The 27,030-nt window shown below is 40.6% G+C and overlaps 3 protein-coding genes across 14 annotated transcripts in view; 2 read left to right on the plus strand and 1 right to left on the minus strand.

Annotated features, from left to right (window-relative positions):
- The window catches only part of abcc9 (ATP-binding cassette, sub-family C (CFTR/MRP), member 9), a 71,305-nt gene extending 58,050 nt beyond the window's left edge, over nucleotides 1-13,255 (plus strand). For 9 of the 12 annotated variants that reach the window (XR_003214507.1, XR_003214509.1, XR_003214506.1 and 6 more), the window contains 6 exons: nucleotides 442-550; nucleotides 6,125-6,228; nucleotides 6,319-6,452; nucleotides 6,681-6,743; nucleotides 7,263-7,553; nucleotides 8,015-8,146. Coding sequence is in view for 3 of the 12 variants with exons in the window: in XM_025899525.1 (XP_025755310.1) it covers nucleotides 442-550; nucleotides 6,125-6,228; nucleotides 6,319-6,452; nucleotides 6,681-6,743; nucleotides 8,015-8,152 (548 nt within the window). In the remaining 9 variants the exon portion in view is untranslated. Of the gene's footprint in view, nucleotides 1-441; nucleotides 551-6,124; nucleotides 6,229-6,318; nucleotides 6,453-6,680; nucleotides 6,744-7,262; nucleotides 7,554-8,014 lie in introns of all 12 variants that reach the window. The other 3 variants (XM_025899525.1, XM_025899527.1, XM_025899526.1) reach the window with 1 other exon arrangement.
- Nucleotides 13,256-14,152: 897 nt separating this feature from the next.
- On the plus strand, nucleotides 14,153-23,952 carry kcnj8 (potassium inwardly rectifying channel subfamily J member 8). Its single transcript, XM_003448076.5, has 6 exons — nucleotides 14,153-14,773; nucleotides 17,012-17,160; nucleotides 18,179-18,339; nucleotides 20,802-20,941; nucleotides 21,426-21,642; nucleotides 21,801-23,952. Exons 1-6 carry the CDS (start codon nucleotides 14,427-14,429, stop codon nucleotides 22,050-22,052), a joined length of 1,266 nt encoding a protein of 421 aa, XP_003448124.1. The 5' UTR covers nucleotides 14,153-14,426; the 3' UTR covers nucleotides 22,053-23,952.
- LOC112842635 (uncharacterized) lies at nucleotides 23,654-25,586 on the minus strand. The gene is made up of 2 exons (XM_025899529.1): nucleotides 24,975-25,586; nucleotides 23,654-24,885 (listed from the first exon to the last, which is right to left on the minus strand). The coding sequence occupies exons 1-2, from the start codon at nucleotides 25,486-25,488 to the stop codon at nucleotides 24,764-24,766; spliced, it is 636 nt and encodes a 211-aa protein (XP_025755314.1). The 5' UTR covers nucleotides 25,489-25,586; the 3' UTR covers nucleotides 23,654-24,763.
- Nucleotides 25,587-27,030: the final 1,444 nt, after the last annotated feature.

Genomic DNA, 27,030 nt, shown 5'->3' on the forward strand with positions numbered 1-27,030 from the left:
TAGTAAAATGCGTCTATATTTTACTGTGGCATAAAATGAAGTGCTAACTCTGGCTGCCAAAAATATAAATAAAGCTTAAAATATGTACTTGATGTACTTGATTAAGTGAACAACTGATGCTTAACAGTTAGTTTATGCTTGCTGATGTCACCCTCCTGATGAGAGGCCCATGGGAAAAGTGGTGACATCACACCTGTTGGTGTGATGTCACCAAGCTTTGGTGATTTGTCTTATAATGTTGCCGTGAGATTTCCAGATTAAACAGAAGGAAAAGCAGTCTGAACTCACTATAAATGAATTTCATGAGCTGTAGATATAGAAAGAAAGTTCAGAAGAAAGGTGTACTGGATAATTTAACTGTTATTTTTCTGTTATGAGAGGAGTGTCAGTGGGTATTAAACTACCTGGAATGTGAACACGCAGTGTTTTGCTTATTTGCAGGAAAGATCATCATAGATGGGATTGACATCTGTAAGCTTCCTCTGCAGACTCTCAGGTCTCGACTCTCGATCATCCTCCAGGACCCTGTCTTATTTAGTGGATCAATAAGGTAAACACTCGTGATTAACATGCCTACAGAGAACTTGAGTATATCCTTTTTTTTATAAAAAATGCAGTCTTTTTGAAGACTCATTATGTAAAGCCTTAGGATCTGGTTCCTCGCCATGTTTTCCTTCCCAGAGATCCCTGTTTATAATTTTATTCTTGTGTTACCAATCAGAACTATAATTCGTGCTCTCTGTGGTCTGTACTTCCAAACTGGTTACCTAAAAGGTAAAGAGAGGTAACAACAAAGGGTAACATCAACAAAGTCTGAATAAGATTTGTTTACAGAGCTTTAATTCAAATTTCCTCTCCAAGATTAAAAGCAGCAGTTATCTGTTAAACGTGAACAAAAAATTTACATCCTGACTGTTGTTTGCTTCTCTACAAAGTCATTTATGGACAGAAAAAACTGATGTCGCGATGCACCTCAGTCAAAAAATGGTTTATTCCAAGGACTAATCACCCAAACAGAAACTCGACAAACCAAACCACCACTGTACGCTCAGTACACCACAATTTAGGAGAGCCAACCCCACTGGGACAAGTCTCAGCTGTGCGCCTGCATGTAAAAGGTAAATTGTCACTCTTTTGAGGCTGCCAGCACTCACATTTTGGACAGACTAGACAGATGGTGTCAGAGACAAGTAAAGGAGGCCATCTATGTCCACTGTGAACATCTATTGTTAAACAGCAGCTACAACACCAGTCTTGAGATCTCTTCCCAGGTAATCCAACCCCACCTACTCCTTGACATCAATAGCACACATGTGATGAGCCACATGATTAATAGTGAGTGTATGACCTTCAGGACTATCTCCAATGTGGCATCTGGGGATAAATATCTGTGAATCTGTCAGCCGATTTAGAACCGTACAAACCTCTTGGGAGCCACAAAAGTCGCCCCCTTGTGGCCATAAAAAAGAATCCAGAGACATTTTCACGTTGGCTTCGGTTTTTAGTCCTGGATGTTAGGGTTCACACTCAGGACTCAAGCACATGACACAGTGAAAGGGTTAAAAACTAAACAGTCTTCAGCTAATTCCAGCTGTGATAAATTCCCTCTGGAATGAATTACAGATAAGGAGCTTCAGGTAGGTAATCAAACAATGTCTGTTTTTTAGGACAGGGATTCAAACTGTATGTCTCTCGAAATTAGCAACTCTCCTCTTCAGTTTTCAAAGAACAAAACATCAATACTCTTACTTGGGTGGGCTGGTTGGGGGTCTGACTGGCCTTTCGGGTGTCTGGCTTCTAGCTCTAAGAGAGAGATCAAACAGTGAGTATGAGCAAAGTAGTCATGATCAGCTTGGTATTTCAAACAGTTTTGGTAATTTTACTGGCACATCATCCAAGCCTCGAGACCCGGCTTAAATATGACATTGATTGGTGATGAGTAGCAGGTGTGCCAGGCCAGGACTTCTAGAAGCCACACCCACCACTTCATTTCATACATAGCAGAGAGGCAGGTACCACACCTAGACTACACGGGGACCATGATGGTCCATTGTTTGTACTCGCTGTAGTCTTTTTTGGTTTTTCTGTGGGTTTGTAGTTAGTACTTGCTTGTTCCCATAGACCTGTAAATGTGGGGCCATTTAGATGAATAATTTTGAGAAAGGTAAGATATGATCAAAAAGTTACCTCAATCAACCCATAAAAAGAAAAATACCAGATTCAAATCTTTAAATTTCTTATCTACGTCCAAATGGCTTCCTGCAAATTTGGTCCTAGGAGTCCAGTTATGACCAGGTGAGCCGTATGCTTTGCTGTTTACCGCAGATCGGATCGTGTGACTGCTGGCTGTCGCCCTGCAGTTTAAAAAACCAGAACGCTTGACATCACAGTAAAGTCAACTGAAACATCCAGAGGTGTTTGAGGGAGAACATTTACTGGAAACAACCGAACCGTGGAGCACTCCATTGTGAGTTTGTTTTTTTCCACACAGCCTTGGCTCAGCACCTGCTCCACTCACCAGATTTGCCTCTGTACGCATGCCTCCAGTTGCCCAGGATGAAAATTAAGTCAAGCTGTTTTGACACACTAGATTAGATCCAGCACGCACGGCAGATGCACAAGAGCAAGTGCAGACCGCGTCTCTTATGTTTGTCCAACTCTTAGAGACTGTGATGAGGAAAATTGATACCAGAAACAGTGGAAGGAGTTTGCCTGGCCTGAAATTACAGCTGAAAAACTGAAGAAAAGATCTATACAGACGGTTTGGGGGGGGTCCTGTTCTCTTCTGATGCAGAAACACTGATACTTGCCACAAAAGTTAGTGGACCAACATCTAAACATGACGTCAGAGCACTGGCTCTTTTAAGCCTCCATAGCTGAGTGTCACGCTGTTTGATTTACCACGCTCAGATTTGGAAAACCCTGACTCGCCTCACTGTGAGCTCTTAACCAGAAAGAGAGAAAAAACCCCTCTTTGCTAAATCGTAGTCCGAGTTCTGTCCCGAAAGATGTTTGTCACATGACGACACAAAGTCCCAGCTGTGGGGTTAGCGGTTGAGAACGCAGTGGGAACTCTGGCCGGGACCTAATCTGACTTTTGTCACAGACGTCACGTACCGAGGAGGTCGCTGGAGAGATGAAGGACCCAGCGCCGTTTTGTGTGTCTGCCGTACACACTCGCAGCCTCTGTGTGTTTGTGTTACCAGATGATACAGTGACTCTGTTTGTTATAAAAGACAAAGTACATGTGCTGTTTGTTTGGACAGATATGCTGCTCCAGATAATTGTATGTGAAAGTGGGAGACGGTGAGTGTGTGTCTGTGTTTTGGCATTTTCAGCAGCTCTTGTTTATGTGAACGTAAGCCTGAGGTGAATGGTCGGCAGTGACTGCTTCACACTGTTATCATAGATGCTCTCTCACACTCACACTCACACACTCACACACACACACACACACACACACACACACACACACAGAAGTAGTAATGAATGCATTATTTATAATTATTTGAAATGCCTCAGTTTTAAAACAAACATTGAATTAATTGTTATGTTAACCTTTTAACCTTCTTAAATGCAAACAGGACCTATTCTGTTTATCTACATGTTCCATATTTTTGTTCTTGGACTTTACTAGATTCACATTTTCAAATAATAATCTTCGTTTGGCTGTTCGCAGCCTCTCAGTTCATTTTTGGTCTGAAATGAGTGATTTTAGTTCCTATGTTCCTCAGTTTACCCCAGTAATTTTTTTTATTGGCTGCCCCTCCTAAGCAGAAGGCTTAACCAGCAGGTGGGCGTGGCTTCTATGCCCAAGATGACCATGTTAGGCATATCAGCTCTCTAAAACAGCATACAGAGACAAGAGTAGAAACAGATGCCTGAAACTGAGCTTTTGGCCCACAGGGACTGCTTGTACATGTGCCGATGTCATTATTTAAATCTATGTTTATGAACATTAAGCTCAGTATAAACATGACACAAAATAAGGATAAACAGAACAGCTTTCTTTTTAATTATTATTATTATTGTTATTTTTTACCATTTTCTCCTTCTCTCCTTGTTTCTCCTCATTTAACATTAGAACTCACTGCCTTTAACTTCTGTTTATCACAACAATGATCATTTAAAACTGCTTTATTTGCTTTCTTTTTCCTGTTTGGCCCGAACTTCCAAACTTGCAGCAAACTCTGCAAAAACCCGTTGAAGATATTTGCCTGACAATTCTGTGTCAACTTGACTTATGATTTATGTGGCTGTCAATCAAATGTATAAAAAAATGAAGATGTTTTTTTTAAACAAGCAGTATGAAGAGTAGACAAGTACGAAACCTTCACTTTAGAGCCAAATTTAACCCAGTTTTCAGCTTGCTGTACGAATTAAATATTTTTTAGAGTTATAAACAACAGAAAACTGCTCATTGTGCTATTGCTGAATGGCTGACATTAGATTGACTCCAAGTAATGTGCAGCCTGAAAAAAATCCTTTTTTACTTTTCACTTTTCCGCCAGATTTAGACATAAAAGAATGACTTCTTTTGTGGTCTTTTGACCACACTGATGTCATCCAAGGACGTCTTTTGCTTGTTTGGCATATTTAACTAAGTGGGTCTTAAGTTAAATTTCCAATTTCCATCTATCTAGAAAAGGTCAGTAATATTTTTGCTTTGTCCTGTTTAGATAATTTGAATTTTTTGCGCTCAGTGCAGCCAAGAAAAGATCCATCAGCCGTAGCGTGCACCAAATGCAACTGCTGGACTTCTGACATATCACTTTTAGAGTTTCAGGGGTAATGATGACATTTTGTTCATCACATATTAAAATGCACACACATGTGATCCTTCAACTGCAAGACTAAAAGATCATTTGTGAGTTATATGGAAGATTATGGCAGCTTGTGCATCTGTATAGTCATGCAAGATGTTAAAATGCAGAACGTGAAGCTGAATGTACATAAAAAATTGTGTTTCTGAAGGTCTTCCAAAGCTTTTCTTTGGACATTGGCTGCTTTTTTACTCATTTTCAGTCCAGTTCGTGTACCTGATCATTTTCAGAGAATCATTTTGGGGGTTTTTGCACTGAACTATGAGCCATTGAAACATAAGACACCTAACTGAAGGGATGAACCAGTGTTGTGTCTACACATACCAGACAACTTAGCAAAGAACCAATTTAAATTATATGTTTAGGCACTTTGTTACTAACAGCCTGTCACTAAAACACATCGCTTCTGCCATTTCTTTAGTTAAATCTATAAAATGTGTCTGTGTCTTTCAAACATTTGAGTAAACTGGACAGAGGAAGAACTGGAAGGTCTAGCAGTAGACGAGCAGTTTCTGAAAGTATTATCGTTAAGAAAAACGGCTACATGTCAGTGGTGTTGGGAATGTGAAATGGAAAGCGTCTGATTGGCAAAAGCTTTGTTTTTTCAGTGTGACAGCAATCCCAAACACACCCTTTGGGACACCCACACCTGGATAGAAAAACACACAGTGGAACACTATCAGTCATGGATCGGCCTTCCCAGATCCCCAAGCAGTGTGGGATCATCCTGACAGAGAACAGAACAGAAGGCAGAAACATCCAAAGAAGAGCTCTGAATGTCCTTCTTGTTTTTCAGGTTCAGTCGTTAGGATGATGTTGGATGTAATTTGGGCAAAAGACTGATTGGACTGAGGCTGAATTCTTTAGATCAGTTCCTGCCAGTTGTCCTCACTATGAAATAAGATAAAATATAATTCATTTAAACACAACAGGGATTAAGCAAAGCTTAGCCCAGTAAGCAAGCCATTCATGATCCCGAATGTTTCTTCTTCCTTTTCTTCTTTTCATGATGTAGGACTCTCTATAGAAATGTGCAAGTGTTGTGCTGATCAGTCATTTGATGTGTTTTTGGCATTTTTATTCATTTAAAGGACTCACTCTCCTTCCTGGCTGCCTAAGACTAAAAAGACAGTAAAAGTTGGTGAAAAAGTTCACATTCGTGTCTTTGTCTTTGTTGATCTCGGGTCCATCACTGTGTTTATCCGCCTTTGCAGGTGGTGTATTAAATCTATGATCAGTCCATGAGAGGCAGAAATATGCTTTTTTTTTTTGTGTGTGTTAATGATGTTTACTCGTTGCAGGTTTAATCTCGATCCGGAGAAGATGTGCACTGATGATCGACTCTGGGAGGCCCTAGAGATCGCTCAGCTCAAGAACATGGTGAAAGCTTTGCCTGGAGGACTAGGTGCGCAAACTTAACTCGAGAAAGAATACATCTTATTGCGCCAAAAGTCGGTTTTGAAGTCGAGTACTTGATCGATGTGTTTGTGTTTAGACGCTGTCGTGACAGAGGGAGGAGAGAACTTCAGCGTTGGGCAGCGGCAGCTCTTCTGTTTGGCTAGAGCATTCGTCAGAAAGAGCAGCATCTTCATCATGGATGAAGCCACAGCATCTATAGACATGGCCACGGTGTGTGCTTATTCATTGCATCTTGTGCAATCATGTACAGAAGCTTGACATGACATCATAAACAGCTTGAAATAAATATAACTGGACTGGAGGTGGGTTGCAAAGCAGTTTGCATCGCGACTGCCCCATTTTGGCCTCGCACTGGTTTGATTCACGTTTACAGCAGCTCAGCACTTCCTCCCCTGACGATACGATTTCTATTCTCTGTTTTGTCTTTCTGTCTTGCAGGAGAACATCTTACAGAAAGTCGTGATGACGGCGTTTGCAGATAGAACAGTCGTAACAATCGCAGTAAGTCCTTCAGTCTTTTATCCTGTTGTTAGTAATGAGGCAAAAAAACCAAACTGCTGAGGTCAGCTGAGGTTTGTACAGATAGATGCAGATATGTGGCTCTCTTTGCACCGAGCTCTATGTTCATCTGTCGTTAAATTATTTACCCCAAGGATGTTTCCTTTATCTGTGCCTTTTATTAATGGCCTTTCCCATACATCAGCATAGTTTGTAACACATAGTTCCTTGTGGATTTAGTGACTTAAATTCAGTCCTCTTGTCCGGTTCTTTTATTTATATGCTTCCCTTTTTTCTGACTTCTGTCTCTTTGTGTTGCTGTCTCTTCCTGCTCTGTTTTTCTTTCCTGTTTTCAATCTGCTGTCTCCTTCTACTTTTTCCCAAATTCCTCCCTTCCCCCCACCTCCTTCCTTTTCTTTTTTGTTTTCTCACTTTTTCATTTTTACTACATCTGTCACTCATGTTTTCCCCTCCTCCCTCTTTTTTGTTGTCCTCCTTCCTCTCCCTTTGTCCTGCCACCAGCATCGTGTGTCCTCTATCTTGGATGCCGAGCAGGTGTTGGTCTTCTCCTCAGGGATCTTGGTGGAAAGTGACTCTGGTCCCAACCTGCTAGCACAGGAGGAGAGCCTCTTCAGTGTGCTAGTGAGGACTCACAAGTAGACCCGGATCAACACAGACCACTTTGGCTCAGCCGACTCTCGGTCTCTCCTGTTTTCTTCCATTTTCCTACCTGTTTCTGTTTCTTTTCCTGGCTGAGCCACAGCTGAAGTCTGACTCTGGGTCTGCTGAAGCTTTACTGCCACTGACAGCCTGGTTGGTACAAGAAAATACTGCATGCTCTTTTAAAGATATTCCTTGCAGTGCAAATTTGACAACAGTCTGCAGTGTTTTGACATTGTTTGTACTCCAAACTAAAAATTGAGAAGGGATTCAGTTAGAATTAAACCTGAAATTGTATTTTTAGTAGCTGACTGGTTCAGATGTTTTACCTTCCTCTCATTCAGCAGGTTACTGGAAAATTGGACTGTATCAATAAAAAGAAAATCTGAAAAGAATGGGTCTTTGGACATCTCTTGGAAAAAGAATAACATCATCTCCAAAACTGTGGAGAGTCCACATATTTTAATTTTACAGCAGCTGTCCAGTCTATAAGATTCTTACCAAATCCTTGATCCAACAAAACTAGTTTTAATAAAATTATGATATGTTTTAAACAATACATTTCACTTAGACTCATTATGTTTGTGTTTTGTGTCGTCCCTGTGTGTCTCCAGCACCGTGTCCACACCATCCTAACAGCTGATCTGGTCATTGTGATGAAGCGAGGCAACATCATGGAGTACGACAAACCTGAGACTCTTTTGGAGCAGGAGGACGGGATGTTTGCCTCGTTTGTCAAAGCTGACATGTAGGGACACGCGGGACCCAACGGCTGACAGCCTGCTCAGTTTCTTGGTTTCTTTTTGTTTTTGTTTTTTTAACCTGAATTATTTTCTTGATGAGGTGAACAGCCCTCTGAGAGACTACGGCACTGCGGGGAAGCCAGTAACATACTGTTTCTGCGAGAAGAAGCTTCCCTGTGCACTCACCAAAAGGAGACAGGGTCAACTGTCAGTCAGTGGGTTTAAAAGCCATACTAAAGAATGAGTCCATCGATTGGTCTATCCCATTTTATTTTGTTTGAATTTATCAAAACCCAATAACACAAACCACGACATTACCAGTATTCTGACTGGAAAGCTCATAGTAATAATAAAGATATATCTTATATGTGATGGATGGCTAATGCAAACTACAAATGAATATATTTTCTCACTTGTCTCATAGAAAATCTAAAGATATTTTTCCACCTTTCAAGATTTCTTCAAGATCTCCCTTCTAAACAAGAAGATAAGCAATAAATATAATGCTTGCGGAGCTCACAGTATTAAACAGGCAGCCAGGCAGATCTTACCTGTGCTCTAAGACTAAGAATAGTGAGAACAGTTACTAGTTAATAAAGAACTGATAAAAAGCAAACAAATTAAAGGTCATCAAGCAAAGTTATTTCATTTCTTATTGCCAGTAAATCCCACGAATGACCAAACCTACTATAAAATATGCACTCAAAACATACTAAATAATGCAACCACAAATACAAAAAAAGCAATAGAGTCTTAAAAACTGCAGTTGTGACCACTTGATGCTGGCTTCAAAAAATCTCCACAGATCCTGTGTTAAAATGTCTAAATTTACAAAAAAACCATGTTGATAAAGCGTGTATCCCAGAACGGTTGCCTGCAGTTGCTGAAAATTGGCCACAAAGAGGTGTACGGAGCTGCACTGACAACCGCTGTGGTTGCTTTGGTCTGTAGCAGATTGCTGCAGTTGCAGGTTGTGCAGCAGTCAAACTGTGAGGAATGCGATGAAGACTGCAAATGACGACTGTTCACCTTCAAAGTAAAAGTTGTTCCTTTTGTTGGTTTTGGCAGGACAAGTCAACATTTGCAATGCAAATCTTCAATTCTAGTGACAAAACAAATGAATCAGGGGCAACTTGGAGTTCAGCATCTCGCTCACTTTTGACATGCAGACTGGATGAGCCAAGAATCAAACTACCAACCTTTTGATTGGTGGACAACCTGCTCCTCCTCGTGAGCTAAAGTTGGCCACATGATAGGTGTCTAGGACTATACGACCCATTTAAATTGTATATATGTTTAAAGTTAGGCATTACTAGAACTAGAACTAGACATCTCACCCATGTTTATGGCATTGGCGTCTTTTGGATCTGATTTTTCTATGTTTGTATTAAACTTGTGGATGCACTTTTCTAACCAAGCTAATAAGCACTAGCTGATAGCTTTTGGCTCCATAAAAATAATGCTAAAGCCATGACATCACGGTTGTTATAACTACCATATTTATATAAAATCTCTCTGAGAACACCGAATATGGATTACCTGCCTTAACAAATGCACTGTTACCTCTTTTTAACACATTTTTACACCATTTTAAATGGATTTGAAAGGTTTTCTTTAACAGAGTTCCTGGGAGTTGAGGGACGCCATAGTATTAAGACAGAGGCTAATATTAGTTGGTCTATTCATGGGATTTGTAGACAGTAAGAAATACATTCAGTTTATTAAATAGAAATTATGGCTTTGAGATTTCATTTCAGGCGTTGAGGCTGTGAAAAGTGTAAAATGTAAAGATTTAATAGTTGGAGAGTGAACAGAAGTGTTGTTTCATATTAATAGAATTTTTACAGTCTTTAATTATCTTGTGTAAAAAATTTGTTACTTTTTAGATCATGCACCACCTCTATTTATACTGACTAGCACCTGTATTATGCAATAATAATGATGGAAGATTTTTTAAATGTATTTAAAATCCTTTTTAAAAATGACTGTTGGCTCTTTGGCCATTTTTTTTCCAAGTAACACAGTGGAAGGATTTTAAATCGACCCTTTTGTATTCTACGCTACTTTTTGACTTTAAGTTCTGCCATAGAGGTAACACTGATAGAAATGACAAAGCTGATGGAATCATATGGTTTTATTAACCAGTTTAAGGATGCATTTATAATGATAAATAACAGAGCTGATTGTTGTGGCCCTTCTTTGACTGAACATGTGTTGCCATTTTTCACATGAAATGCCAAAAATGAGATGTCACAAATGACCAACAGGAGTTTCCAAAGTGAAAGCTGGATCTTCTATTTTTGGCCTACTTTTCCTTCCTCCCTGTTCTATCAGTTGTACGTCTATGCCTCCATTAGTACAAACACTGTAAGGTGTCACGGCTCGGCCTGCAGCCGGTGAACCTGCTGTCTGTCTGCGGTCATGCTTTGCTGAACTTTTTATCCTCGGGGACAATAGATACCCAGCGTGGCTCCCGTTAACTCCAGAGATCCTTCATGGATGTTTGAGAGGGTAATGATGTCTTTTTTTTTTTTTTTTTTTTTCTTACTGAAGAAGAGCAGTAACTAGCAGTAACTTAATAATACTGTTAATCAATTCTAGGGGCTGAAATTTAGAGCTGCATCTCTATTTCTGACATCAATAATGAAAGATTCGTAATAAATTGGATGAAACCAAATTAGAGCCCATAGGAGAGACTGAATTTTAGACTTGCATTCACAAGATGAACATAAAGATGAGTCCATATAATAAAAAAAGAGCTTTTGCATATGGGAGCTGCTCCCATCTCTTTGATGGGATGATATCAAGACATGTTTTTAGCCAGTAGTAAAATAATGAAACTTTAACACATGATCACTGTTTTTATCAAACTGATTGGATTCTTCTTGGAAGTCCTAGCTAACACTTTTAGTTTTATGTGCAATGGATTGTGTAGTAGGTTTAGATTTAATGTTTTCATGTAGCTTTGTTTAAAGCATCGATTAAACTAGGAGAGTGCATTTTCTGCTGGAAATCCTGTTAGAGGCAGACACTTTGTCTCTGCATGCAGAGTTATGAAGGCATTTTACATGTATATTCATAACCATAAGCCACCTTTAAAAAGTGAAAAATGAACATTTGATATATAATTTCTTTCATCTGTACAAAAAAGTTGTAATGTTGGCTAACTGACATCCTAAAAAAGCTTATTGATGGGTTCTCGCTCGGCATGTGTAATTCAACTAATGTGGATCAGGTCTCATAAAATTTAAACTATAGGATGATGTTGTGAGCTGTTGTACATGTGTAAATGTTATTTTAGTCCATTGCTAGGTGGTTGCTAGGCAACGTAATGGCATCACAATATCTGACATGGATAAGAACCTTCGGGGGCCGGAGATGTACCTGTGAGCCAAGTTTGTCTGCCCGACTTCTGTTGCTCTGGGAGGGGTTTGTGGACAAAGAATCAAACATGCAGACAGAGATGCCAGAGTCCCTTCTTTTGCATTGAAAGAAAAATATTTGGGAGACAGTATCTCATAATTATGACTGTTATCTCCCAGATAAAAGAAAACTTCTCATCATCGCAAGATAATGTACAATAATAGATAAATGCAACAGAAACGTGCCTGACAATGTTCACACTGTGCACTGGGACAGGAAATGGAACCACTTCATAATATGCTTGGGAACTGTCGTGTTTTTAATCATTTTGAGATTTAATAAGCAACTTAGTGATGGTTATTGCATCTGTTGGTTTCAAATAATAGAGAGTCAAGATTCTTTGTAACTGTCATTACAATGCAAGTTTTCATATAAAAACAGCAGAAGTCGTCCCTTTCTGTAGTTAAAAACACACACGCAACATGCATATCAATGAATTAGTAGGCTATTAAGCAAAACTAAAGAAGCTATTAAGCAAAAGAAAAGGGTAATAAGTTTTTTGAATATTTAAAGTGTCATAAATATAAATGTTATCCAAAGGAAACGAGCTCATTGCAATCACTTTGCGCTGCCACTCCTGTGCTCTCAAACATAAAAATGACTGACCAACACTTTACGGATCTCAAATTAAGTGATAATAAATCATACCTGTGAGCCAAGGTCTCAGCTTTTGGGTGATATTTTCAGCGCACAGCAATTGACAACATGTAGTTACAGCTCAGCATTCAGTGCATTTCTTTAGAATATGTTTTCCAACCTCTCTGGGAGCGGTGCTATTGTCCCTTTGTATTGTTGTATATTAATCAGACTTACTTTGCTTTTGGACTAAATTTTGAAACTTTGTACTGTACAGTGTTGAATGCCAAACATGATTTTTCAGCCTTTTCTTGTTTAAATAATCTTACGTTTCATCTCAAGAAGTTGTCACTTAAGCTTTTGAACTTTGTGGTTTCTCATTTTACAACTTGTTTCAATATATATAACACACGCGAGGATTACCGTCACACTTGGTGATCACAAGCTTCGCCTGCACTTTTCTTTCCCCTGACAGCTTTAACTGTAACACTGAATGTCTTTGTTGTTTTATAGCTTTATATTCTGTCCCTGCAGTTCTTCCAAGTCCTCGTCCGTCTCCTCTGTTAGCGATCGAGTACTCTTCCTCTTCTTTGATCCTCGTTCAGCTGCACTTTTCATGCTCTTGGCCACCGTCACACTCATAAATCCTTTGTTTTCCTTGCTGTGCTTCGATGCTGCTCCTGTTCTGAACCTGCACACGGTTGCCTTGTAAACTCATCCTCTCACACCCCAAACCACTTTTTGTCTTTGAAGCTGACATTTTACACCAAGAGCAAAAAAGCAGCGGTCCCATTTTTCCACGTTACACTTTGCACAGGTTTTTTCACTCAAAGAATGTCTCTTTTCGATCAGGTGTCACGTGTGTTTTAGTTTTGGGGAACAAACAAGTACATAAAAACAGCGAACAGCGGGTAGAAATGCAAGGGAACTGCATGTAACTCATTGTTGCAGAGAGCTTTACTTGCTTTCATGAAGTTGACTGTTAACAGAGAGCATCTTAAATACTGACATCGTTCTCACAGATCAGTTTGGAGATGGTCATTTTTTTCTGTATGTACATTCTGTATGTAGTAGCCTGTATATCCAAGGGTTTAAACATATATATATATTAAACTGCTATTATTATGTGTGCCTGATTTGTTTTTTACACTTGTAATAACAATAAAATGCTTTTGAGTGACGTGAGGCTGTTTGTTTGTGTTGGGCTGCTTTCACGGCTGTAAACTCTTGACCTTTCCTGCCTCAGGACACAGGCCAGGAGTCACGGTACCCTCAATACTAGATGTGATAAATTGCTAAATGGCGCCCCCTGATGACTGTGTCTAAAATAAATCCAAAAACTAGGAAATTGCACACATTTCAGAAAATATATGAAAATAAGAACTGTTAGGCGTTTTTTTTTTCTTTTTTGTTGTTCTTAATAAACTTTTCCTTGTTGAGCTTCTGTGTTCATTTTCAAAGATGTGTTTACAGATTGAAACACAAAACCAGTCAAACGGGACACTGGTTTTATCAACAGCTGTTGTTTGTTTTTGTTTTACCTGAACTCACAGAGTCATTCCTGCATGAATGATAGCGGCACAATCGAAATCTTGCCCTTACTTTACCTGACACCCACCTCTCAACCATCCTATAGGTGTATGGGGTTGTCCCAGAGGAACATTTAGCTTGCCTGGAGAACACCTCTGTAGCTTGACAAATTTAAACTGGATAGAAAAGGTAAGGGTAAATATAAAGGTTTTTATAGACAGTTAAAGACAACTGAGTCTAGTTTGACTGGTTTCATTGACGTAGATTAGCAGGGAAAGTGCTGACTTTGTGCCCAGCTCTAACTAAAGTTCCCTGCAGGACCGATTGTCCGATTGTTCGGACCTGTAGTGCTTAAAAAACTGTTTTAGTGCTTAAAAAACTGCCAGAAAGACAAAAAAACAAAAAAACAAAACCCTATAAGATAAAAAGATTTTAGGGCCTTCCAAAGCGGGCTGTTTCGATGGTTTTGCCCTTTCCCACTGCCTTTGAGGGGGGCCTGAAGGCAGCAGCGCTCTGATCCGAGCGGGTCCTGACTCTGGAAGTGCGTCAACAGCAGAGTGGAGACCGTCCCAGCCCTCAGAGGCTCAGAGCAGAGGCGGCGCGCTGCCTTCAGTCCGAAACATCTCCGAAAGGCGACGGAGGTATAACTGCTCGTCTTTGAACGTTTCCCTGCTGGTGGGCATGCTGCGTCCGTGCGTAAAGACGCACTGAGGACTGTTTTCTTTGCCATCGGGAGCGGCGGGCGGAGGAGAAGATGCTGGCGAGGAAAAGCATCATCCCGGAGGAGTTCGGTCTCCCGGGGCTCGTCTCCCGGATGCCCCGCAAGCCGGTGTTCAGGGACCGCGTGAACAAAGCGCGCTTCATCGCCAAAAACGGCTCGTGCAACTTGGCGCACAAGAACATCCGCGAGCAGGGGAGATTCCTGCAGGACGTCTTCACCACGCTGGTGGACCTTAAATGGCGCTTCACGCTGGTCATCTTCACCACGACATTCGTCAGCAGCTGGCTGCTGTTCGCCATGAGCTGGTGGCTGGTGGCATTTGCGCACGGAGACCTGGACCCTACGCGTAAAAACGAGACCGACTGCGTAAAAAATCTGAAGTAAGGAAAAGCCTGAGTGCTTTTATGTAATCTGTTCTACGAAAACGAGGTTGTTAAAGTGTGTTTGGTGTAAATTCGTCAAGTTTTGCTCTCTGTCGAAATTCTTTCTGTCTCCGTCTCCACTTGATCCAAACCTCCCAGCTCCCACCCGCCTCCTCTTCTCTTCGCCAACATTCTCCATTTTTAAACTGGGGAAGAGAAAGAAGAGGGAATGAGAGAACTTCTGCTGCGTTTATTTCAGGGAAATAAAAGAGCAGAAGCAGAAAGATTGCATGTGGTGAAAAGCGTTTTGGCACTTCCATGTTAGCGCATCCACCCTCACCCCCATGAATCCTTACCACAGTGAAGGAGAAGACACAGAAAGGAAAATAGGAAATTTGCTTTTGCTTCTTTCTTGGAAATGATCAGAATCCATGGTCGGGAACCACTGGAGGTAGCGGTTCCATCTTCCATTGAAATACTGCTTTATTTTCACACTCCCTAAATCTCATAATCATCATAACCTTTTCACATGAAAATTTTTATGTCCTGAATTTACTTTTAGGTGATGAAGCGTCTGCACTTTTATCTTATCTGAATTTTAACTGCAGGACTTCGACTTGTTCACGTGCTTTTTAATATTGACGCACCAGTGATTAAAAGACCTTCATGAATATCACATCAAAAGTACTTTTGGAGGTCAGCTCTGTTTTTTCTATGTTTGTCATCATTTCTTGCTTTATGAATTAGTCTTGTGGAAAAGTAGTTGGGGAGCAAATGTCGTGAGTAACAGGGTTTGACCAGACCTGATCTGAAGACCGCAACTCTACTTCCTGTTAACTTCTCAACATCCAACATGTCTGTGAATAAACGACATTCAGGGTTAGGGTGCATTTTAGTAACATGTTTAATCAAACTGAATAAAAACTTGAATTTAAAAAATGACCTTACACATCAAGTATCTCACATGCATTTTGACCCCTTGGTGGTTGTGACCCCCATCCCTAACCCTGATCAGCCATGAAGACCTGGATCTTAGAGGTTAAGCCCATTGTGCATGAAATTGGTTGCGATTCAGCCTGCGGAAGGCAGGGGGCGCTGTCGAAGTGCTCCTCAATGAAAAAGAGTGAACTGAGCTGAACTAAAATAATTATTTTACATTGTTTCTGGTTTTACATTGTGAGAGGAGGTATTTTACTGTTATTTTATCATTGCATCAGATTCATATAATAAGCATTGCATTAAAGCATTTATTGAAGCTATTGACATCACATTAACGTTTGTATTACAGTGATTGTTATAACCTCATGTTAATCTTCTATTCACAGGTGTTGGTATAATCGTATAATCTTTCATTGCAGGTGTAACCATGATCATCTTTATACATATTGCCGCTTGGTGCTTATTATGGAGTTGTGCTCACGTCAGTAAGGGTTAAAAGCTACAGTCAGCGGGATGTCTGGCTGATCTATTGAGTGAAGTGACGTAGAGCGTAGAAGGCCGCACATGCTTACAAAACACATATATCATGTTATTCATCATGATCCTTTATTCATTTATATTCTTTTATTAAGCTTTGAGTAGTGGCATTTGATTAGAACATTTATTCAACATATTACATGTATGGTTTCAGTTAGGTTATTGCACACATGAAGAGTTGGCCTCTGTCCTTATAGACGGAGTGAATGCTGAGGTCAAGGCACACACGCACACACACAAGCAGTAGTTAAACTCATGTGTAGGGGAGAGTTCAAATATTTAAATAATAGTTTGCAAGGCCTTGTAGCTGTTTGATTATGCTTGCAGGAGAGACTGTTTGTTCCAGGGGATAAGCAGAGTTAGAAGATTACCGGGAAGGATCTGGCCTCGGGAAGAAGAAGAAGTTCTTTTAATGTGTTAAAAGTTGTCAACATTGATTGTATTGTACCTACTTTACGCATGAGGGGGCGTTCCAATACCCTGATTTTCATAAAAACTATTGTTGTGTGGTTTTCGGAGAGAGATCTTATGCTGTCTGCGTGCAGTGTTCATCTTCCACACGTGTGTTCATTAAAATCATCGTTTGACTTGGCCGGACCAGTGTTGTTATTTTGGTTTTCCTCCTGTATCCATCCCCAATATTTTGAACCCGTGACAATTGTTTCTTTCACAGTGAAGCTTATTTCAACCATGAAGCGATAGGTCCAGCAGCACCAGGGGAATATTTCATGATACTTTATCCCCCGGGCTATCTGATTTAACTTGTCTCCCCCTCTTCAGGTCGTTCACGTCAGCCTTCCTCTTCTCCATCGAGGTTCAGGTGACCATCGGCTTTGGAGAACGTGTGATAACGGAGCAGTGTCCCACTGCCATCACCGTCCTCATCCTGCAGAACATAGTAGGACTCATCATCAATGCTGTGATGTTGGGTAAGGTGCACAAAATGTTTACCTCAAACCTAACAGGATCAGCAGAAGATGGATGGTTAAAACCGCTGCTTCTGCTTGTAGGTCCAACACATCAGATGATTTTTTTTGATTAAACCTCCTGAACCGGGAACGTCGGTGCGTTCATGTGAATGAAGCAAAAGGGTTCAGCAAATAATAGATAGTGAGAAAAAAAAACTGAAAGCAAAATCTAAACCATTGATCAAAGGATTTAAAGGGTTAAAAAAGACAGAAATATCAACCTTGCTCAGTTTTTGTCACCTTGGATGCTGTTTATACTTCAGGGCTGCTTTAATCCTTCATGCACAGAGTCACAAGCTGCTAGAAACATTTCTCTGAGACTTTCGCTTCATGTTTACAGCGTCACACAGTGTCATGTCACAGAAACCAGTTTAAGATGATTTGAGCTTTGTGGCATGAAACATTATCCTGCTGTAAGCATGGATGCGGTGTGGTCATAAAAAGGTGATCATGGTCAGCAACTGTGCTTAGGTAGGCCGTGGTGCTCAGGAGCTCAAAGTATACCAGAAAACTATATCTAATAAAGCGGTTTCTTTTGTTTGAGAAGCAAAGCACTTTGGATGTTTTTAAGTATGTCTTTGAGTTATTTGGAAGTGAAATTTCTCCTGAAAGAGACAAAAAGAAACATAAAACATTTCTGACCTGCGTGTTTAAAGCAGCCTGGCCCTACAGTGCACAATTCCAGCGTGACCCTTTGCCCTCTTTTTAATTATGTATGATTCTGACTCTTGGGTCAGATAGGTTACATGACTCATTTTTAACTTGAAGAAAAAGGGTTCAGATGACATCAGGAGAAACGAATTATTTATCCAGAACAGCGGCTGCTTCTTCATTTCCACTCAAACACTGGCAGTGAAGCTATTTTGACTCTTGGCGTGTTAAAAGAACTGCAGCGCTTTGCTCTGTTCTTACCTATAAGTACTGATGCGTGCATAGAAGCACCTGCTCAGGTTAACCTTGCCGAGTTTTACTTCCTCAGGTTGTATCTTCATGAAGACGGCTCAGTCGAACCGTCGGGCAGAGACGCTCATCTTCAGCCGCCACGCCGTGATCGCAGTCCGGAACAACCGGCTGTGCTTCATGATTCGTATCGGGGATCTGAGGAAGAGCATGATCATCGGAGCGACCGTCAGGTTACAGGCGAGCCTCTCGTTTTAACCACCAGTAAAATCAAACTCGCTTAACATGTGTTTTTGTGTTTTTCTATATGAATCTGAGACGTTTTCCAAATATCTTTTATTAGGAGCAAGTATCATGGTTGTTACAAATTGATAGAACTTATGCCCCCTTTTTCTCTAAGCTAACAAAACAGACAAATAAACAACAACAAAAGGAAGAGAAGAAAAAAAATCTGAGACGTTTTCCAGCTAATTGCTGCTCTAAGATGTTAGCTGCCACATTTTTTAATAGAAAGTGTAAACTTTGTAAATACGCCTATATAGCTTTACACATACTCATTTTATATACTCATAAAATGTACATAGAAATAAAGATGAAAAATCAGAAGAAACACACAAAGTAAAATAAATACAAATCATAACTAAAGAATAAAAACAAAAGAGAAAACAGCACTGCACCACAATCCAAAGATTTTATAACATTAAATAGTAAACACTGTGATGTCATAGAAATGTGTGACATTGACCAACCTTTACATGTTCAAAGACATATAAAAGAGACCTCTCCCAAATAACAAAATAACCTGTCGTGTGTTGAGCTTTCCTTTATCTTTCCCTTACCAATCACAGTGTGGGCCACGGCCCCCTAGTGGGCCTGGAACGTATTGCAAGAGATCTTTTTACAATAAAGTCAAAGGAGTTTGCAAAGAAAAGCGTCTGGACTTCTTTAAGTTGCTTGAAGACGTTTCACCTCTCATCCGAGAAGCTTCTTCAGTTCTAAGGTCAAATAGCCGAGAGTCCCAGATAATGCTTTTTTAAAATGATCTTTTAAAATGATTTTTAAAATGATCTTTGGGATCAGTTCTAATAATTCTAATAATTCTGTTTAAAGTTTCAGTGAAATATTCACATTTTTAAAAGAAACGAAGCAACTCAAACATGGGTTTAAAAATGTCTATTATTAAATGTTATTCCTCCTTTCCTGATCTACTTTTGGTCCGTAAGGTCTTTCCAGGTAACAACAAGACAAAAGTTCAACAAGTAAACCATCAGAACATCAAAATGAATTATTGAAAACACAAGAAAAACTTTTATTACATAAGTGTTTTCTTCTTATGTGATGATCAGAGTTGTTGCATCTATTACAAACTGAAGTGTGACTTTTTTTTAATTCTTTCAATGAATAAAGAACCAACATGTGAAAGACGTTTTGACCAGAGCTGAAGTTTCATCTGTTGGTCGAGCTGTTTGTGGCAGTTTTATCTCCGTGAGCACCTCCAGTCTAAGAAAGTTACCCACATTTATTCATGTAACACAACTTAAGTAATTACTCACTACAAAAATGCAGAAATGATCAGCTGGGTACTTTTCTTCACTTCAGATGATATACCCCACCTCTCTAATCACTGAAGTATCTATCTGCCTAAATAAAGCAACAAGTAGCTTAGTAAAAAGGAAAGCTTAAATAAGGGGCTGCAGTAAAGATATAACGACAAAGGGGCAAGAGGAGAAATCTTCAGCTTGACTCTATTTACCTCGATGTCGCTATCTCACAGTATCTACAGACCCACTTTCAAATATATTGGGATGCTGTGTGAAGTGCACAAATCTCATAAATCCATATTTTATTCACAGTGGACACAGAAAATGTTTAAACTTACAAAATGTAGCATTTTAAAATACAAGAGAAATATGAGCTTATTTTTTAGTTTGATAGCACGTCTCAAAACTGTTGGGAAAGACTGTCTCCTTTTAACTACAGTCTGTAAACATCTGGGAACATCTGGGGAGCAGCTGCTAAACCTTCGGGAGAGGAATGATGTCTGATTCTAGTCTGATGGAGGATTTTAGTTGCTCAGCAGACCAGAGCTCATGCATTAATGCAATGTGCCGGGCATCCAGCACTGATTCTCAGCCTCATCCCTCGCGCACAGAGATTTCTCCAAATTTTCTGAATCTTTTGATTTTATTTACTGTAGATAGAATAATAAATATTCCAATTATTCACATTTTTCTTCTGAAATTGTTCCACAATTTCTAGATGCAACATTTTGCAGATTGGTGAACCTCTGGCCATTTCTACTCCACCTCTCAACCCTTTTGATACCCAGTCTCTGCTAATTAACCTCATTACCTTCTAAACATCTCTCCAGCTGTTTGTTTTCAGTAACGCTTGCTTTTCCAGATTCTTGGTGCCCACCTGAAAAACTAAAATATCTCAGTTTAAATATTTGTATATAAATTCTATTTGTATTTACATTTTACAGCTGAGTAGAGTTAGGAATTGAGGTTGTATCAAGTTTTATTTGAAGGACTTGACTTGAACAGGATCAGGCACCGGGTGATATCAGTTACATATGAAGTCTAATATGTCTGCTAATGTGGTTGGTTTTTAATTACCTCAGAATTTACTCAAAAGCTATTTTTTTTCTCAGGTTTAATCGAGCTGTTAGTTAATTAGGACTACACCTCGTCTGCTTGCAGGTGGTGAGGAAGACAACCACACCAGAGGGGGAGGTGATCCCCATCCATCAGATCGATGTGCAGACGGAGAGCGCTGTGGGCAGCAACAGCCTGTTCCTCCTCGCCCCGCTCATCATCTGCCACATCATCGACAAAAACAGGTCCAGAAACACGTCACAGAGGCTGTGGCTTTATTACACCTGACTAAACCCCACTTTGTGTTCTCCACAGTCCACACAAACGGATAATATGTGATGTGTTATCAACCAGAAAGCCCCTCGGCTGATTTATGGTTAACAGAAAATGGCAGAGAGGAGAGAATATTGGCATTTGGCTGCTTTTGCTTTAAAAATAATCCAAAGTGGTTCTTTTTCTGCTCATAATTTAATGTAATTGTTTTACCTTTAGTTCTTTTAAAAGTTAATCACTGGAAAGAGAAAACTCATAAAAGTAATAAAGTAGTTTAAGAAAGCAAACTGTGGAAGGGTAACAGTGTGAGATAAGAAGATGAGCCTCGTTTATGCCCTGCCGCCACCTGCTGGACAAACACAGACTTACAGTTTAAATAACAACTAAAACCGAAACCTGCACATACTCTGACATACTCTGATATTTAAACCTGGACTCCGCCCACTCTGCCCTCAGCCCACTGTACGACCTGTCAGCCATGGAGCTGCAGTGCAGCGACCTAGAGGTGATCGTCATCCTGGAGGGAGTTGTGGAGACGACGGGCATCACCACGCAGGCACGGACTTCCTACGTCTCCGAGGAGATCCAGTGGGGCCACCGCTTCGTTCCCATAGTAACAGAGGAGGAGGGCGTGTATTCTGTCGACTACTCCAAATTTGGCAACACAGTCAAGGTAAACGCTAAAACAAAAAAGATCCTGGTGGACTTTTGTTCATCATCATCATCAGTCACAGCAAAACATTGATACCGTTGATTTGGGTCAGTGTCTCTTCCCACTGGTGAACTTGGTTTAAGAGATGTTCGCAAAATGTTCTCTTGTTCCTCCTGCAGGTTGCGACGCCATGCTGCAGTGCCAGAGAACTGGACGAGAAGCCGTCCATCTTAATCCAAACCCTCCAGAAGAGCGAGCTGTCACACCAGAACTCGCTGAGGAAGCGCAACTCCATGAGACGCAACAACTCCATGCGCAAAGGCGCAGGAAGCAGCGGGAGCCTCCGCAGGAACAACTCAGGCCTCGCCGTGCCTAAAGTCCAGTTCTTCACCCCGACCGATGGAGGCCAGAACCTGAACGCCGTCACCTGACATGAGGCCTACCGTCTGCTGGCTCCACTGCTCTTCCTGGTGGGGAGGAGGATCGTGGGTGTTGGTGCATCTGTCTCTCTGATTGGACTCATTCTTCTTCTTTTCACTGGCATATCTAGACTTGTGTCTCGACACGTTCACTGTTAATGTTCCCTGTGTTTACGTTCATGGTTTAAAATAGGTCCTGTTCAGATTACATTTGTGATCTCTAAGCAGTTAAAGTAACATTTCTCTGCGCTGACAAAAACCCAGAAAGCAGATACTAAAACAGATAAAAGAGACAGATGGAAACTGCAGAATTGGTTGTGTGAGCTTAGACTGATTTCTAAATGACTTACAGCGCTTTTCATTCTGAAACACTACGGTATAAAACGTGCATTCTTTCTCATGGCCAGCAGGGGGCTACTCCTCTGGCTCCCAGATCCTGGCTAAAGCCTTAAAACTGTCCTTAGTAAACACCTTTCTTTTGGGTTTTTGGACTCAATCACTTGTATAAAGTATTATTGAGTACAGTTTTATGTTTCTTCTGTAAATTAGAGTCCATAAGGATGATAAAACATGGATCAGGCTTTTTGCAGATGACTGTATTGGTTTGACCATCACTTCAATGATGCATCAGTACACAAGCTCAGAGAGTCAGAGATTACACATAGGAAGATGATCTTCCTGCTTGTTCTGGTTTACACCAGCACCACTGATGCAGAGGTTTCGTCTTCGCCTATCATTTAGAAGAATACATTGGGTACCTGCGCCCTCACCACTGTAAAACAGAGCTGTGGATGAGACATGACCAATGTGGCTACAATAATCAGTCCTTAACTTATATAATGGACTGTCATGTTGTATCGTATAAGATCTGAAACCTATAAATTTAACAGGAAAGTGTTCACTAAGCTCATTAATGAAGTCAGAATCACTTCTATAGACAGTTCAGCTGGACTTTTCTCTGAAACCAAAGGATTTGCCCCCTGCTGGCCATTAGAAAGAATGCAGATTGTGTAAATCCGTCTTTCTGGTCTAACCCCTCCCCCCGTTTTCTTTGTTAACCTACACTAGACACTCTATGCCTTTATCTCAATGATGCTGCACGTCAGATACTCAGAATAGCAGCAACAGTATATTCTTAATAGACTGGCAAACACACACAATACCCTTTGTGTCTGTCTGTGCGATGTGCCTGGTCTCAACTTCAGTCACCAGTTCTCTCCACTCAGAAGACGAGACGCTCAATGACCCAGCTGATGTGTTCCACTTATTTTAATGAACCGCAGACAGAGAAAGCAATCTGAAGATTTCACTCTGGGGAAACGAGAGGTTGTGTTGAACCTTTTGTACCTTAATGGTTTATTTTAAAATTCAGCATGTTAATGTCTCATGAAAATAAAGGATTATTCCAGCTTTAAAGTAGATTTACTGTAGCCCTGGTGTGCACTGTGCAGAGGGGGAAAAGACTGGGACGTGTTCACTTTTACTGTTTATTGCAAAGGTGTTGTGATTCATTCAGAGTCCTTCTCTATCTGTCACCATCAGCTCAATCCTCTGTTGCCAGTTTTGAGACCACAAATAGTTTCATGTGAAATCAACCAGCTGTCTTATCAGCATTACTGACATGTTTGCCTTCACTGTATCTCTACTTGTTCTGCTTGGTTCCAGTTTCCAGTTCATTTCCATAATCTGTCCAAACCGTGCATGCTGCATTATCACAACAGCAGTACGCAAAAACACCTGGCTGTTGTAAGGGAAGACGTACTGCTTAAGTAATATTTTCTAATTAAGTTCACAATCACTACTAATGAGAAGTCATGGCAGTCATTCACTGTATGGTACTGATTTGTGTATTTTTCACGTATGCTTGTCTTTGTGTTGTTTGAGAATAAATGCTTATGTATGCAAACGCAAATGCACAACATGAATGTGGTTTCACAGTCTGTCACTGAGCAGCAAATGCAGAAACTCATTAAAAAAGATTACAAAATTATACTTTAAGAAAGTCTTTCACAAATATATAACAAACTCACTAATGCAGTTTGTACACTGATTAAGATGTGATCAGGTGCACTGTGCACTGGAATCTGCAGGTTTAAGCTGTGCAGAGCTGAATAGCAAGATTGAAAAATTTACTACAAAGAAGCATTCACCTTAAATGCCTCTTTGTCTGCCAGCATATTATTTGCATTGTTAACTGGGTGAACTGATGGTTTTAGGGGCAGTTCTGTTAGTATCAGTAATAGGAAAATGAAAGCACTTCTTCCCATAGCAGTAAGAATCAGAGAGATCAGTGATCATGAAGTTATGTCAGGGTTGCTCAGCAGAGGATCATTTAAAACTTTACTGGTCGATGGGTCTGAAATGGACTGTTATGATTGGTCAGAATTAGCTGATGAAAATGTGACTAAATGTGTTTTATAAAGAAGGAAAACACATTTAGTGTTATTTCGTTTAAATGAATATTTTTAAATTAATTAAAAACAAAAGGCAGAGGTGAACCAGCTTCTAGCTTTCCTTGACAGCTAAACACATGGAAAGTTTGAAAGCCGTGAGCCAAAAAATACGAAGCCGGCTGAGCTCGAAATCGACTGTAAATCTGTCCAGTTATTGCAGCAAACACTGCAGTCTTGTCTATGTATGTTTGACTTTATAAATTGGTTCATTGTGAGCAACACGAGTCTTGACAAAGGGAGAATAATGCTGAAGGACACTGATCATTACAGTCACAGCTTATTTCTGTAGCTGTTTGGCTTTCTCCAAAACATGTGTTGATAGCCAAATCGGCCAGCAGGCGTCACTGTGGCGATGGGTCTCAGTGTTTCAAGAAGACTCGCTTTGCACATCACTAATTTAAAAAAAAAATAAACAAAAAAAAATAAACAAAACAATAAAGCTCAGAAAAAAGCTTTTCTTCTAGGATCTTGGCCGACATACCAAATTTCCTCAGGAAATACAGCCGCTGCTGACACTTCTTGACCAGCTGTGTGGTGTTCAATGTCCAGGTTAGGTCCTCAGTGATGTAGACACCTTGGTATCTAAAGCTGCTCACCCTCTCTACTTCACTCTCCCAGATAAACAGCAGCTGGTGAGGCCTCCTCTCCTTCCTCGTGTCTACTATCATCTCCTTTGTCTTGTCAGTGTTGAGGGTGAGGTTGTTGTCCTCACACCATGACACCACACCGGCCACCTCTCTCCTATAAGCCGCTTCGTCCCCTCCAGTGATGCGACCAACCACTGCAGTGTCATCCGCGAACTTCAGTATGGTGTTATCCCCATTGGAGGCGACACAGTCGTGGGTGTACAGGGTGTAGAGGATGGGACTGAGGACGCAACGGTGAGCAGAAGCCATCCAGCTTCTCTCTGTACTGCCTCTTAGCCGCTCTAATGGCTTTCCTCCGTCCATACTTCGCAGCTTTGTACTCTGTCTCATTGCCTGATCTAAATGCATGAGACCGAGTACACAGCATGTGTCGTAACCAGTAGCGCTTTTTGATACGGGCGACACGGGCAGTTGCCCGGGGCGGCATCGTGGTGGGGGGCGGCATCACGGGCATCGGCAAAAAAAAAAAAAAAAAAAAAAAAAAAAAATTGCTCGTACTCATGCTGCCCCGACATCAGCCAGCACATATTGGGAATGGCATAGGCACCGATCGGTTTTCTACCGCCCATTTGCTGGGAGTACGGGCGCCCTCCGTTTGCGAGATACGCCTGCTGCTTGCGGCATAGGGAGGAGAGGGCGGGGCGGCAGGGGATTCACTGGCTGGCTGGAGCAGCATCTAATAACCAACTCGCAAAATAAAACAAAATAATAACAAAACAACAAACACGAAAACTCTAGACATTATGATACAGACTTATAATTTGCACCGAGGTTTTTTCGAAATTCTATAGGTGAAAACTGAGCGCGAGAGCCGTCGGTGCGCCTGCTTGCTGCTGAAGTCAAAGTAAACTTTATTGTCACCTCTGCTACATACAGTCCAGTATATAGAGGAAGATGGACAAGAAAAGTTCAAAGCCATCAGGTGCTCAGTTTAGAAAAAATAGAAAAGAAGAGGAGGAGAAACGAGCAAAAGATACAGGTAAGCAGATGTGTCATTGGATAATGGCAGGTCATGTGTCCTGAAACGATCAGAATCAGAATCAGAATCAGAATACTTTATTAATCCCTAAGGAAATAATGTGGATTACAGTTGCTCCAAAAAGAAATGGTAAAAATAGTAACAGTAACCGACTAAACTCCAAACAATACATTATGTTACAGATTTTAATATTAATTAGTCATTGTCAATTGTTGATTTGTCCTGTTCTCATTGTATGACGAATTATGATGGCTGTTTGGTAGCAGTTTGCATACAATGCAAACTCTCTCTCTTCATATGTGTGTGTGTGTGTGTGTGTGTGTGTTTCTCTGGTGAAATTCAGTATGGTTCAGACAACAGTTTTATGTTAATGTACAATCCCTAATATGTTTTATGTGTGTGTGTGTGTGGGGGGGGGGGGGGGGGGGCAGAGGGAGTGTTCGCCCGGGGCGCCAAACAGGCTAGGACCGCCACTGGTCGTAACTGACTGAGATAGAGAAGCAGATGAAAACCCAGAGCACGCGTGACAGGAGACTATCAAAATAAGACCGGAAATAACTAATACTGAGACCAGACAGAGGCAGTAGATGGACAACAAACTTATAATTAACATAAAGCAGTGAAGAAACCAAAGTCCCAGATTCAATGAAATCATAAACAGAAGAAAAGTTAAACATAAACACAAGTCTGTGGAGCTATGGGAACATAAATCCCCAAAACACAGAACGAACCTGAAGAAAGCAAACATGAAAACAATGAGATATACGAAATATAGAACCATAATAAAAGATAATAAAAATAAATAAATACAAGAGTAGAGAAAACTTAAACATCCCCAAAACTCAAACCACTGAGCCAAAGATCTCAATTTACAAATACAACAATTATTTTGGAAGAAAAACAAATCATCT

Source organism: Oreochromis niloticus, linkage group LG17 (assembly GCF_001858045.2).
Source record: "Oreochromis niloticus isolate F11D_XX linkage group LG17, O_niloticus_UMD_NMBU, whole genome shotgun sequence".
In the NCBI taxonomy this organism is placed as follows: Eukaryota; Metazoa; Chordata; class Actinopteri; order Cichliformes; family Cichlidae; genus Oreochromis; species Oreochromis niloticus.